At 41.6% G+C, this 15,542-nt stretch overlaps 1 protein-coding gene across 11 annotated transcripts in view; it reads left to right on the top strand.

Annotated features, from left to right (window-relative positions):
- Positions 1 to 3,679: 3,679 nt before the first annotated feature.
- Positions 3,680 to 15,542, top strand: part of LOC117735799 (probable E3 ubiquitin-protein ligase HECTD4) — a 37,764-nt gene continuing 25,901 nt past the window's right edge. For 6 of the 11 annotated variants that reach the window (XM_034540658.1, XM_034540663.1, XM_034540665.1 and 3 more), the window contains exons 1-9: positions 3,680 to 4,350; positions 7,904 to 8,457; positions 10,301 to 10,390; positions 10,476 to 10,603; positions 11,059 to 11,167; positions 11,864 to 12,002; positions 14,571 to 14,741; positions 14,841 to 15,033; positions 15,146 to 15,307. In XM_034540658.1, the coding sequence (XP_034396549.1) occupies positions 4,204 to 4,350; positions 7,904 to 8,457; positions 10,301 to 10,390; positions 10,476 to 10,603; positions 11,059 to 11,167; positions 11,864 to 12,002; positions 14,571 to 14,741; positions 14,841 to 15,033; positions 15,146 to 15,307 (1,693 nt within the window). In that variant the 5' untranslated portion in view covers positions 3,680 to 4,203. Of the gene's footprint in view, positions 4,351 to 7,903; positions 8,458 to 10,300; positions 10,391 to 10,475; positions 10,604 to 11,055; positions 11,168 to 11,863; positions 12,003 to 14,570; positions 14,742 to 14,840; positions 15,034 to 15,145; positions 15,308 to 15,542 lie in introns of all 11 variants that reach the window. The other 5 variants (XM_034540657.1, XM_034540661.1, XM_034540664.1 and 2 more) reach the window with 1 other exon arrangement.

The following is a 15,542-nucleotide window of genomic DNA, read 5'->3' on the forward strand; positions in this document are numbered from 1 at the left end:
GCACATGGGTAGTACCACAGCCCTAAGTACAGGTGCAGGAAGAGACCTGATGCAAAATATTTCATTAAATAATATGACAGGTGAGTGCATGAGGAATCCATTACATCTGCTGGAGCCTTTTTCAGCATAATAGTTCACTATTACACTATTAAAACCATGTATTTAGTCATTATTATTATTATACTATGATGGGCAATGCTGCCACTATGAACAGTTGATGATAACAGCTGACATTTTGAAAGAGCCCACAATGGCACTGAGAATATTCCACTTAAAAAGGAGGCCCAGGGCATTATTCTTGTAAGGAGTTATAGCGACCACACTATCCCGATGTGCCCCCTACAGGTGGGACGGAACTTTCACCACAGACGATAGCTTACTAAAAAATGTAGAAGAAATGTGGGTACAGTTTGATATTTTACAAGATAACCAGTGTTTATTTGTTACTCCTTCAGAGAATCAACTCCTGTGTGGAAGCCTCATACTTCTGGATGAATGTAAATACAACATCCTTCCTTTGGAGAAGAAGTACGATCTACAGAACAGGGAGTCAAAGACTGCATACCATTGTGATTGCACCAGCCGGTAACATTTATGCATTCCTAACCAGCTTTTCCCCATATTTGTATATTCACATATGTAAATCTCACAGATGAAAAATATATTTTTTCCTGAATTTACAATCATTCCGATATATCCCAGGGACCTGATTCACAAAGGAGCTGGAAAACTATACTGAGTAAAGAATTGAGCATAACTTTTTCTCCAATCCACATTTTAGGTTTAAATGAGCCCAGGTTTTAATCAAACAATTTGTCCTTTTAATTTAGTAATCCTACTTCCTTAGACTAATCAATGTTATACTACTGTGTTTACTGCTGTATATACAAAATTATATCATTAGACATTTTAAATGTTGTGTTGTCTTGTGTGTTTTGGCCACAAAACCAATAATTCAGCATAACGTTATTCTCCTCCCAGGAACAGCTTTACAATGTGGTCTATTGAGGCCAATTATAATAGCCTTACAAGCCTTACTTACACAGCTTTCTGAACCCATCCAAACTAAACGCTGTTATCCCAGTAATCCATTATGACTTTGTTTAGCATTCCTGAGCTACTTCGAGGTTCGACCTGCATATTGTAGTGTGATGAAGTAAGCAGGCCAACGTCATCATAAGGTCTAAATGAAGCACAAGAGGTTTACTTTTCTTTTTGTTTTAAGAACTATTGTGGTGGCGCCATTGAAAGTAAAGCTGTTTCCAGGAGAGTTTCCACATTGTGTATTAATAGAATATTTTACAATAAAACCAAGGTAATAAAACAACAGCATTTCTTTTCACCCATTAAAATACCTGTCAATAGACCTTTTTCACAGAAGACAGTGGGACTTGTCATGATGCAAAACGCACAAGTGTTACTAATAATCATCACAATGGCTTTGTTCAATTAAGCCACGACAGTGTGACAGTGAACCAGCAACAATAAACCTTTTTCACAGCATATATTTTGTTCAGTCAGAACAGGAAAAGCACAGATGATATTAATAACATTAACAATGGCGGCATACCATTTAGTTTTGCTAGTTCGAGAGCTCTTGCATTGTGCATGCTTGCTCAATAGGCCCTTTTCACAGCAGCTATTTGACATGTAATTGCAGGATAAATACAGGTGTAATTAATAACAGGGATTATGACACGTGTTTACCTTGCTATGACATGTCAAAATGGCTGCATGTGGTTTTTCTTTATAATAAGTTAACATGTCTGCTGTGAAGTTGGCTGGCCTATACTTTTTGGAATGATGGCAGGTAACATATATGTTTTAGTGATGTTTGATTATGTATTGTGACTCCTAATACTGTATGCACTCACCCATAGGCTACAGTAGCACATGCATGCAGACTATTATTGTTCATTCCTATCTGCAGCATGTTAAAAAGAACGAGGAAGGCCTTTCCCCACAGGCAGCTTTTTCTTTCTTTGTCTGTTTCTCTCTCTGAGTCACGCACAAAATGCATATACCTTGATATACATCACACTCTATTGTTTCATTCCTGCCGTGTTGCTCACTTTTTTTGTATGTGAGGTTGTTATTGTCCTCTACTCGTCTTTTTGTCTCTGTTACAGCTTGGCTGTTCAGATTGGAAGCTTCAAGCAACCCAGTATTCTCCCCAAGCTACTAATGGATTTCGTCTCTCAATACTGCTTCAAACTGCCAAACGAGAGAAAATGCCACCGTCGCAAAAGGTTTTAAGCTCTGATAAACTTATTCATGTTAATCTTAGACAACTTTTGGCTAGAGGAGTACCAGTCTAATGTGTGAACTCAGTTTGCTTGTATTTTAGATTATCAGGTTGCTTTCTGACACTTTTTCTGTTTCTTTTCTAGCTGTTCTGGAGGCTTCTCTAAAGCCTCTGACCTACTTCAAGCACTTAGTGTGATGGAGGAAAAAGACACTGCTGGGGTGCAAAATGCAGGCAACGGCAGAAGAAGAGGGATTCCTACTCGTCTTTATAAGCGATGCCTGAGGCAAGTAAGGGAAGCTGATGTTCTGGCACAGCTCACACGATTTTAGACTAAGCTTCTGTTAATAGCAACAATGAATTTGATAAGCTTCATATTTCATGTAGCGTTTTCTGTTTCTCTCTGGCAGTTTGTTAGAAAAACATTCAAGGACTCAAACTCTTAAATATATAATATTTGTAAGTATGCCATGGATGTAAATGTCATATATTTATAAAGACTTGCAATAAAAACTGAAAACCGTCAGACCGTGCATTAAAAATGTAATAAAAAAACATTTCTTTTTTGTTATTTAGTTGTGATTAAAATGGTGTGTCATGGGAATTTGTGGCATCTTATTACTACCTCCACTGCATATTGATTTAGTTAAAAAAAATAACTAGATCCACACTGCTTTCTAAAACAATACATATTTGTTAACGGAAACAAACACTGTTACACGTCAATGTTGTGTGATATACAGTATATACTCTCATTTTGTGATATAGATGTATATGTTTTGCTTTGTTTATAAAACATAATTGATCCAAAAATGCATTGTGATCTATCATTACATTTCATGAAATCCAGCTCTTACAATGTTGCGCATTTACCTCCCAAAATATTTAACCAGGGCCAGGTGTCAGAATTTAGGGGTCCCAATTTGATGGTATTCTTTTGTCATAGGCTCCATAAAAATGTTAGATCCTGATGTTAAAAATAGAAAAATATTTTTCTCCACTTTTATTTTGCTTTTACCGATTGTACACTTTAATAGAGTGATAATAGGCAAGTAAAAACAGGCTATAGTTGTCACCTTTTAACTTCTCACTGTTCTTTAAAAATGTACCTTATGTGACAAAAAAATAAGTTTTTGTGTGACACACAACTCAATATCAAGGTTAACATAGTTAAGTGCAATAGTTTATCTCTAAAATGTGGTCAAATTTTAAGTACAGATAGCAAATATACAGGCTCCTACTCCCAATGGCTCCTACTCCCAAACTGAAGGTTTATCACACAATTGTACAACAAACTCTGAACTAAATGACAATTGCCACGTGTCTTATTAGTACATGTATATGTTGTGCTGTTAGACAACAAAATATACTGATGAATTTTTGACAGCTTTTATTCTGGCCCGCGGTGCATGCTGGGAGCCCCAAGTTGGCCTTGGAAACATGGCGTCGCACTGACAGCTGGGAGACTCTCATTATCTTGTCCAGCCACTGACACGGCGCCCGGGCCGTGAGCGAAGCTGTCTGCGTTCACATGTATGCTGTGATAAAGAGCTTACTGCGGATGCGGTCTTCGTCCTGAAAAGACACTCGTATTAACGGTGCGGCGCAGTAACGGATTTAGTCCTGGTGTCACGCCCACTCTGCTTGGTAACGTTATAACGATACCTTACGGTAAGTTAGCATCGCTTCCAGCTAACCGAACCAGACAGCTAACAGCTACCGTTAGCTCGACACGAACACTCCGGTTACGCGAGGAGGAACCTGCCACAACTGTCTGTTCTCTGCCCGGCTGCGGTCCGTCAGCACGTTTCAGCCGGCCCCGTTAAACACTATTGTCAGATAAGAGGGCGACTGTTTTTGTTGTTGCTCGCTAGCAGGCGAACTAGGGCGTTTCTGTCATTCTGTCACTGAATTTTTAATGTTCGACCCCTTTGGCATCGCTGTCGGAGGAGAGAGCGATGGGCTCCGGGGCTGTGGATTCGTCCCAGTGGCTTTCGGTGAAGGAGGAGACCATTTTCCTCCACGACGGACTCATTCGGGTCACAGATCTGGCCGAATTGCCCAGTGAAATTGGAGTGTCGGAGCAGGGAGACACAGAGCAAGAGGTGGGTGAATGCCATCTCACACAGGCGCATGTTTGTACGGTATATAGAAACACACACTCATTGTTGTGTGTGTCTTTTTGTTTATTTGAACGTAAAGCGTTACATGTGTTTTCACTGCCGGCTGCAACACACCCTAGCTAAGTGCAACGGCACGGCTAACGTTGGCAAGATGCTTGCTTGTGTGCCGTTGGCCCGCTTGTCAATGAAGCGACTATTGTCAAATAATTTCCTGTCATCTCCTCCAAAATACAAGTTTTCCAAACCTTTAGGTTTATATCACGTTAAAGGTTTATATAACGTGATGTTATAATTGATTTGCAATTGTTGCAAAGCTTCAACTTTATTAGTAGTGCCGGGGCAGCAGCTTTCTTAGACAGGCAACTTATCAGATTGCACCACTAGTGAACCTCTCTTTGGATCCTCAAATGGCAGTGTGGAGACCAGTGTTTTCTGTCACAACATGTAAGCTTAACCACAGTCGATTGCTAATTGAATATTGCATAGCTCTAATGGTATTTGAATAGTGGAAGTGCAGTGACATAATTTGATCTCAAGTGTTTACTGATCACTGCAAGTGTAGCACACATTACAATGATCATACACAATCTCTTTCAATAGCTAATACCCTAAAATCGTGTTCCCTAAACGCATAGAAGCAATATGTTATGTTATGTCACATTCTGGGTTTTAGGTATATGCTGTGTATGACCGGTGTGGACTTTTTATACCTTTTTTAAAAAGCTATATTTCTTCTTTTATTTTTTCTATATTTATCAAGTTGTTCCTAATTTTTATTTTGTGCCTTGTGCAAAGCAGAATGTATTTCAATTTTAGTGTAAAGGTATAATGTGCCCTAAAGTGCAGTGGATTTTACCTGGAATTTAGGCTTTTACTTTGAAGGCCACATTTCGAAAACCGGACGTGCTTACATTGCTAGATTGTAGCGTCTTTACAGTGGTGCTGATGGAAACTTCGAACCAACAACATTAAATCCTCGATATTTCGGTATTATGCCTAATAAAGCTAGAGCTCGTAGTATCCACCAGTCGATGGACTACATTTGGCGGCCTAGTGTTCATTTCTTAATTGTATTACGTTAGCTATAATATGGGTAGTACCCATAGAAGCATGTGTCATTTAGGGCAACATTGAGATTTTACATGAAAAAACATGTTTCTCAAAATGTTTTCAAATCCAGAACCCTGTGATTTGAGTCACGTGTATTAAACTTGACTTTTACAAGAGATCACACCTGCAGTCAAGCATTCCCAATACAGACTCTCCACTTCATGGCTGGCACTTTGGTATGTTTCTAATGTTTTGCACCTATTGGATTTTAACAAGAGTATGCTTGCAAATTCCTGGTTTGTGTGCACACATGTCTTTTTTTTTTTAAATAATTGTTTTGAAAAAGTCTTTATGTGGACAACATAAAGCAAGCTAAAACACTCAAAATGAAAATGACTATCCTGAAGATATTGTTATTGTGCTAATATTCAAAATCATGTTTTTTTTTTTTAAAGGATGCTATAACGAATAGTCACGCTCATAACAATGTGATCAGAGAAGTGGCAAGTTCTCACAGTTCCACACTTGTGACAAGTTGTCACAGTCACAATTTTTTATTATTTTCTTTTACAAAGAGTATGTTGAGATTGGCTTTTTGTGCTCCTCAACAGACACTGGCTGCTTGATTTTAATTTGTTACAATGTACAGTGTGGTGCATTCAACTGTACAAATCCAGCTGTTTGTGTTACCAGAGCCTCTTTTGATCTAACCTATTTACCAATTGTTTAACTGGTGCTATTAATATTCAGCTTGTTATTCTCCAATTCAGTGCCACATCATATTCAATACTAGTAATGCTATTATAATCAGTCATCTATTACTGGTCAAGTACTAGTTGTTCTAGTAGAAACACAACAGCTGCAGATGGCTACTTTACTATTCACCCATCAGCCACATGCTGTCCTAGTGTAACTACATATGTTTAATCAGCTGCTTTGACAGATGACAAATCACTGGTTAATTAATGAATGTGAATGGTCAGGTTTGAACCCCTAATCTGCTGTTTTTTCATTTTGTTAAATTGAACATCATACATACAGTGACACAGCTTCTTTCTGAACTCAGTTTTTTGTTTAAGCTACTCAAGATCAAGAAGAACCAATGTGGATTTACTAGTAAAGGCAGGATAACTGACAGCTGGACTTTTTTGGTTTAGCGACATGCATGAATTTAGGGCAGCTTTTACTTTTATAAGTCTAATCTTTGTAGGCAGTATTTCCTTTTAAGTGTATTCTAATAGTGCCAGCCATGGTGACCTACAATAAAGAACACTACATTTTTATGAAATATAGCATTTTATGTACTCAAAATGTTCAACATCCATATATACACCATGGATTTGGTACCTACAATATTAAATACAAAGTATGATTACATTATCCCTAGGATCCTAAAGCAATTTTAACCTGAGCAAAAGTGATAACATGTAGCCTATGTGTGTTAGACTTATTAGGTTGCCATGTTAATTAAAACATTTTGGAAATGAGATTGTTCTCGTACAAATATAGAAAAACTAAACTAATCTAAAATGATGATAGAAAATCTGGCCAATTTCACATTTATATAGCACATCTGCATAGAAATAAAGTAGCCATGTTCTTCCTGTGTATGGTAGATCAAAGCATATTCTGTCCTCTTATTCTAGGTTAAATTGATTCTCTCTGTGTGCATTTTCATGGCTGACTGGTTTGGTCATTCAGTGCTGTTGTCGTAGGTGTTATAATGCTAACTATTTTTACCCGTAAGCAGTCTTTTGCAGAATAAGGTGGAGAAGGCCGAGCATAGTCAAGACGTGTTACTGTAACATTAGTAGCGTTTCAATACAAATTGTGCCTGCTAAATGGTATAATGGATTTTTTTTCTAGTCCATGATTCTTTGGCCACAGAGTGTAATCAATATCTGAAATGCTGCCTAAGTGCACATGAAGCACATTGTTTCACTTGTGATAGGCTATCCCAAATGTGCCGTGCTATCTCTGACCATTATTTCACAGTACATAGACACAAGAGTTTATTCTGTGGAGGTGATGCATAGTTGTACTGTGGAAATACTGGAAGTTCTACCAATGAATTATAGCCATGTAAAACATAATTAACAAAGTTTTAACAAAATAATTGACTGCATATTAGCCTACAATGTAACATGTTGACAAACAGATTTTTTTTAATCTACTGATGGTAGACTATATCTACCTGTTCTTTTGTTGAAAGACGTCAGTCTAACATGTTTTTTATCATCTTGCTGTTTAAGCATATAGACTATGGATAAAGCGTTAGGTAAATTAGGTTAAGTAGAACACAACCCCGAATTCAAATCAATGTCACTCTGAAGTGGGAAAAATATTTTGCATTTGAGAGACCAGGCCAGTTCTCACATTGTGTGTCTGTCTGCCATCTCTAAATGTAATTCTTTTCTAAAAAGTGCAGACAAATTGCCACAATTTTGACTTCTTTTCGTCTTTGCTATCTTCCTGTGTCCTCCAGATTCTAACATTTGAGACAAAGAACCCAGTAGAGCTCGCTGAGCGTCTGCGTGCTGTCTGTGGGAATCAGAGCAATGCATATGCGCGCCTGCTGGAGTACCGTCTCAATGCTCTGCGTGGCCTGTGGGGGGCGCAGCGGCAGCTGGCCCTGGAGGAGCAGCAGGAGCGCGAGGGGACCGGAGGGGCCGATGAGGAAACCTTGGCATTGCTCAAAAGGCAAGGTCTGCTACAGCAACCTGAGCAGGCGCCCTTCACCTCCCGTGTCGGTCTGCTGCTGGTCTTTCCCCTTTTGCAGTCCCAGACTCGCAGTGACCCTGCGCTCTGCGGTGTCACAGCAGAGGTACTGCTGTCTTGCCTCCGGGATTGCCAGCCTCTCAGCCTCAGCAAAGAGCCTGCTGACTGCCTCAATGGCCTTGAGGGGCTGCTTTGCTCTTGGCTGGAAGATGGTGCCAAGGAGTCAGGCCAACCACAGGGACAAGCTCATACGCAGATCCTGCACACACACAGACAGAGGGAAAACGCTGCTGCTGCACTTGTAGCACTTGCCTGTGCCAGGTGAGGCCATACATTTACTCCTTGCTGTCCCCCATCCTAATTCTTAGGAACCCTCGGTTGGCTGTTGTAGACAATGTATTGAACCAACAATATTTGGTAAAAGGTTAATAGAGTAGCCAAACACTTCACAGAAGGCCTGTTGTTACTTTATGCACAAGTAACAATAACTCATTGAGAAATAATTACAACGGATCATAAACCTCACGGTTCGGATTGTATCACAGATTGGATCATGATTCGGATCAGCACAAAAGAAAAAAAGGAAGTAAATATAACTTTTGGAGATTCCTGATAATTTTTTTTTTTTTACCGCAGATACTAATTGACGATCATTGATGATCCATATTGGCAGATACAGATCTCTTAATTGTTTGATTATAGCAGCTAGTCTACAAGTCTCCAGTTTATTAGTATTTTTTTTTTCTTACACCATCCCAAAAAGTATTTTTAACCACTCTGAATTCAGTGTAAACTATTATGAATTCTAAATGTTATGCTTTTACTTTGTTCTAGTAATTTATTGGAGTTTTCCTTCATAAAAACACACAATAAAGAAATGATAAGGAAATAAAAAAATTTAATTTTTTTTTAATTTTAATGATGTATTATAAGCTGCTTAGACTGTCAGGTAGTTAAACAGATCATAATTCATCTCTCATATCTTTTCATCTTCTCCTTCAAACAATTGTATTTATTGAAGTTTATCAATAAACTAAATTTTACGAGATTACATGTGAACATATCATAATAAAGTTATAATTTACCATTCCCCAATACTAATTTTAACTGAACAGAGCCTAAACGTATCATAATGTAAGTGGATACCTTTGTTCCCTTCATGTCAATTTAAAAACAGATTTGTTGTTCACAGTGTAACATTATCAGGGATCAGCGAACAGAAAGCAGAAATGCCAATGTCTTGATTGCATAATTTACGAAATATTGCTGATAACGATCGTCAGTAAAACTTTATTTCAGATGGTTAATGTTAAACTATGTAATTAATCCTCGGTTCACATGCGAGGAGGGAGCTGTACGGATCCCGGGTCGACAATGGTCTGTTGCACCACTAGTCAAGATGCAGGGGTGAAGAAAATATCTTAGTGAAAACACTTAATTACTAACTCCACTCACAAGCAATCGGAGAGTCAGTTATTCCTGGCAGCCAAAGTCAAGTAAGCACATCACTGTTTCTCTCTTCAGTGTACATGTTACATAAATGATCTTGCCTGATCCAATGCACAAAACCATCCGACACACACTGAAACAGTCTTGCTTTGATGTTTGCACTATTATATAAAGGTGTCGCTGAAACAACCATACATACTTAAATTAGTGGGCACTCAGGCACTCAGTGGCCACTCTTTTTTGTGTTTGTCACCTAGCCTGCAAAAGAGCAGAATGTGCTTGTTTTCATGAATTTGCGCCTGAACTCCAACTACTGCTGGTGACAACTAATCTTGACATGTTAAAACCAGAACTCTCCACTCTTTGTTCAGCCTCTGTTAGGGCTCTTTGTTGGGGGGAATCATCCAGCCCTTTTCATCAACAGTGTAATATTTGTGCTCCCTTGCTGCCACGCAAGTTTGGTGGCAGGGAAGGTTGTTGGCAGTAAAAGTGATGTAATCACTGTAGGTTGCTCATTACACCCTGCTAAGTGTCGCAGTGCAAAATAATCTATCTGACGGATTCAGAAAATAGTTTTTGATTCAGATTTTAAAAAAGTACATGGAATCCCCTCCATAGTATTATTCCACTTACAGTTCCAGAAATACTTAACAAAGAGCTTTTACTTGTGTTTCTTGGTGCTGCCTCCTGACTAATCTGCTAAACTATTCTCCAGGGGATCTCTGAAGACCTTCATCCACACAGTTCACCTGCTGCAGAAACAAAGTGATCTGGGCCAGCTCCCTGTGTCAGATGTCCTGTATAGGTGATGGCAGTATTCAGGTTAATTTTAAAGATAAATATAAGTAAGTTTCCCAACATTTAACCACCCTGTATCTCTCTTGCTTCAGACTTTTGCTCCTGGAAGGAGGCCCAGGCTCTCCATCATGCCTTCTGGGGGGCAAACACAGTGTTTCCTGGGGTTTTGAGGACATGCTGCCTACACCTGATAATTCTGCTGGAGGAGCAGAGAGTAAAGGTAAAAAACCTTTTCTAAAAACCTCTGTGTGATCAGCCTCTACATTTATTAAAAAAAACATGAAAAACTGGCCACAGAAATACGCAGTTCTCTTTGCTGGTAGTGATGAATTATTTCTATCATATTGCCCCTTTATAATACTGCCCTGCTTTTTGTTATATTTATTCACCTTCAGAAAATATATATCAGGGATACAGGAGATGATCAGGAGATACAGTATTTCCATAGAACAGGTTTGCATATTTACATTTTAAGGTAACCTGACATTAGATCAGATGGGATGTCTGGAGGCATTATAGTCCCCGTCAATGAAACACTAAGCAAAGCATACAGGTGCCATGACCTTGTTCAGCACCCAAATTCCTTGCTCCCACTCTTCACTTCTTCCATACCTCCCCCTATTTGTCTGTCCGTCGTTGCCCTTATATTGAATCCATTGTACCTGTATCTAGCAGACACCGACCTGGGACGCTGTCTAGCCACAGACGGGCTCTATCTGTATACTACTAACTCCTCTGGGAGAGGAATAAGCAAGCTGGGCTCTGGTTTACATGGGACACTGAGGTAAGGTGACTCTCCTTCTTGTCTGCCTTCAGCAGCATTCAGAGAATATCAAGAAAGAAAGACAGAAAAAGAGGGTGAACACTAAAAATATCCTTCATCACTTACGCATCCCTTTGCACTGTGTTATTTCCTGGACATTTTAAAACTAATATCTGCATTACACAGTCATACCCCCTCTCTGTCTTTTATTGATTTGGTTGATTTTTTTAAAAAAGGACAAAAGGGCATTGTGTTCTTTGTCTCTTAATTCCATGCGGTGGTAGCAAATGCCCCAGTTTGTAAGCGGAGGGCACACGGTGGTAGGATCCCCAGTGTGTTTTTACTTGCAGAAATGATACATGTTTAAGTCTGTGAGTTAGTTATTTGTATGCTAGAAATATCTCTTGTTTTCTTGATTTCTTACGAAACAACAACTGTTACACATTTCTAAAAGGTATTGGGACCCATACTACAGCAATTAGTACAAATCTTAGCAATTGCATGTAAACATTTAGATTTGTAGACCCACAACAGCTTTGAACTGGTACGCCAACTTTTTCTTTGAAGGACATACTCTTAATTAATTGTCAATGTCAGCACTGAAGATCAGCACTGAATATGTAAACAAGAGTTCTGTTGGAAGAATTGGGATTTTGACGTGTTCTATTAGTACACATACAGAACACGTAGATAGATGCTCTGTTTGTGCTTGTGCAGGGGTTTTGTGTACTGTCGAAATGAAGAGTTGGAGCCTGGCTGGGTGGTGTTCTGCAGTGGTCGCCTCCTCCACCGTCCCTCCTCTTTTGATGCCAAGCCTCATCAGCTGTGCCAGGTCATTGACCCCTTCACCCTCCAGGTACTGTATACTTTCATTTCACGACTATTTTGTATTTTATGTTTAATTTAGTAAATTAGCCTTTGTAAGTCTTGATGCTTGTGTGCAAAATTATCTGATCATAAAGCAAGGGTTACAGATGTAACTACGCTTCTATGAATATACTTGGACAAAGAACCACACCCAGTGGGTGAGGGGTGGCAACGTTCACTCTGTAGTATCTGAGACTACATGTGCTCAGGGATGCCCATGAGGCTGCAGCACATATATCCTCCATGGGCACACCTCTGAGGGTTGCCCATGACATGGAGGCACTCCTGGTAGAATGGCTTCCTACTCTGGATGGCAGAGCACGGCCGTTTGCTCTCTATGCACAGGCAATGGCCTCCTCTATCTAGTGGGACAGGCGCTGTTTTGAAAGAACCATCTGAGTTCCATCTCAGATAGGATTAACTCAGCGACAAAGCTTGTATCTCGCCTACTCGCTATGCCGAAGTAATGGCAAGGACAAAAAAAGTCTTTGCCGACAGCCATCTCAGCAATTCCCATGGAGGAGCCTTCGGGGTGCTCAGGGGACGCAGTCGCTGAGCCCCCTTTTTTAAGAAGAGGTACACCAGCCTGTGGCTTCCTACCGTCTCATTGTCAACTTTAGCATGCTGCCATGAAATAGCAGCTACGTACACCCTAAGGGTAGAGGGGGACAGGCCCTTATCATCTAGGAGGGACTGCAGAAACTTGAGTACAGTAGGAACAGAGCACTGTATTAGGTCCTTGTTGTGAACCACACACCAGTTGGAAAACATTCGTACTGTAGACGCGTAGATAGCGCTCTGGCATTCAGAATAGTCCTCCTGACTGGTTCTCTGCAGCCGCTCAGTAGCTGTTCGGGCCCTGCAACGGCCAGGCCCATAGTTGAAGGTGGCGAGGGTTGGGATGCCAGATCCGACCCCCTAGCTGCGATAGGAGGTCCCTCCTGTCTGGGAGGTGCCACGGCATCTCGCAGCAGAGTCTGTGCAACAGGGGAAACCAAGTCCTGGATGTCCATAAGGGGGCCACCAGCAAATAAAGGTGGCCCTGTTGAAGAACCCTGAGGAGCATTGGCAAGATCAGAGGAAATGAGTGGAAAGCATAAAGAAGGTCCCTCTGGCCACATGTGAGCCGGGGCATCTTAACCCAGAGGACTGGTCCTCTCCATCAAGAAGAACCCGTGGGGGCAGTGGGTCGATATCTCTGAGGCAAAGACATCCACCTCTGCCCTGCCGAAGAGACCCCATATGCTGTGCACCACCTCTGGATGAAGCCGCCACTCCCCTGATGAAGGCTTGTAACGGGAGAAGGAATCTGCAACCTGGTTCCATTTTCCTGGTAGATACATCGCCCAAAGGCTGGTCAGGCAAGGGGTTGCCCAAGTCAGAAGGGCACGGGACACACGTAGCAGCTTTGCAGACCTGGTGCCCCCCTGATGGTTTATGTGAAACACGGTTGGGGTGTTGTCCAGCTGAACAAGTACATGTTTTCCTCTCAAGTATGGCAAGAAATGTTTGAGTGCTAGGTGCACGGCCCGTAGCTCCAGAACATTGACATGCTCCATGCGGTCCTGAGCGGACCACTGCCCCGAGCACACTGCACCCCACCCTGAGAGGCAGGCGTCTGTTGTGACGACCTCCCGACGGGATGGAACCACGCCCATGGGGACACCCCTTGACAGGTATGCTCTCTCCCTCCACGGTGATAGAGCAAGAAGGCATCGCTGTGATACCTACAGTCCTGTGCCTGTGGCACCTGGTATCCAAGCGAAGGCTGTTCAGCCATCTCTGCAAGGGGCGCAGCAATAGCAAGCCCAAGGGAACAACAGCTACGGCAGCTGTCAATTTGCCCAATAGGCAAAGAAAGAGGATGTAGGGCAACCGCCTGCCCCCTCGGAGTGAAGACACTCTGCTAGTTATACCAGCGGCAATGTTACACGAGTCAATGTACACGCTATCAGTATCGCCATCGACTTAACCTCACTAGCGTCCTGCCAAGTTGCCCTGAGTGGGACACTCTGTTCACTGAAAGCCGGTCGCGACAGTGTAGCAATCTAGCCACACCGAGCGGACACACTCTCGTTAGCTCTCCAATCAATTAGCAGGAGTGAGAGCGCTCTGCCAACCGTGGAATCTGCTGTTGTAGAAAACAATGTTAGTCGATCTCACCCGTTGATGTTTCACGGTGTAAATGTGGCCAACCTGGTGATGACCGAAGATAGGTGTGTCCGCCGGGCCTGCTCGGTGGCCCGAACATAGAAAACGGACCGTTCCCTCCTAAGAGGGACAGCTTGTCACAGCCTTTGGAGGGCGAGAGACCCGCAACTCCGACCAGTGGCCAAGTGACGAGCTTTGTGGCTTTGTTGTTATAAAGACTCGACCTGTGTGTGTGTGTGAGAGACAGAAGATATCCACTGCTAAGTACTGCCTCTGGCAGTCAGGAAGGATGAAATAGAACTAAAGCTAAGTTCAGTCCAATGTGGTGATTAAAATTCAACCAGCTCTTAATTGAAATGACAAGCATAGCCATAGCTCGGGCTTATGTTCACAATGTGATTTTCAGGTGTGCCAGATTGTGCCCATGCCAGCCCACCACTTCCCTGTGGGCAGCAGCATGACCACGCTGCACCTCTGCTCAGATGGGACCTACCTGTACTGGGTCTGGTCCCCGGCCAGTCTCAATGAGAAGACACAGAAAGGCCATTCTGTCTTTATGGATGTCTTTCACCTGTCTGTGAGTAGTATATGCCCTTCCATATACAGTGGTTTCAGTGTTTTGTATGTCCTTGATAAATCCTTGATGTTTTCTCTTCCATCCATGTCCATGGTGCAGACACAGACAGGGTTGTGTGTTGCAGACATCTTGCAGGAGAGGGTTATTCTAACTCGCAAGGAAGGCGAGTCATCAAAGTGCTTGAATGAGCTTCTCTTGAGTCGAATGTCACGCTTCCGAGCCTCCCATTCTGCCACATTGGCTGCTCTCACAGGCTCTGCAATCACCAACACTGTCAAAGAGGAACAGTCTGGTAATTCATCAGCACAACTTTTAGTCATCCAAAAATCATATGTGCTTCATTGTGCAATATGTATGGATTAGAATACTTTTTGGTGACACTTTTATGTTTAACTCTTTAATAGCTGTGAACACTAGCTGTGGACTCCCTCTAAAGACCCTGAGAAAGACCCCGATGTATGTGTGTGGAACCTATCTAGTGATGCTGGTCTCACCTCCTGGTGTGTCTGGAAGCTCTGCCACACGCTCCCTATTTGGAGGTACCAGCAGCCTGTCCTCTCTCAAAAGTAAGAGCGCGCACACACAGACACTTGAAAATCCTCAGTGATGCATTACAAAGACTTTAAAAAATAAGTAAACAAAGCATTTTACATCATGTTAAGCTGCTGCAGAATAACAACTATTCTGATTACAGCAGGAAGTCCAGTAAGGATCAATGATATGTATAGTATATAACATTCAAGGGGTACATTATAATTGCGTGGCTTTTGTGATGCTAAAACTGTATAATTAAGACAAAAG

The sequence above is a fragment of the Cyclopterus lumpus genome, chromosome 9 (genome assembly GCF_009769545.1).
Source record: "Cyclopterus lumpus isolate fCycLum1 chromosome 9, fCycLum1.pri, whole genome shotgun sequence".
NCBI lineage: Eukaryota > Metazoa > Chordata > Actinopteri > Perciformes > Cyclopteridae > Cyclopterus > Cyclopterus lumpus.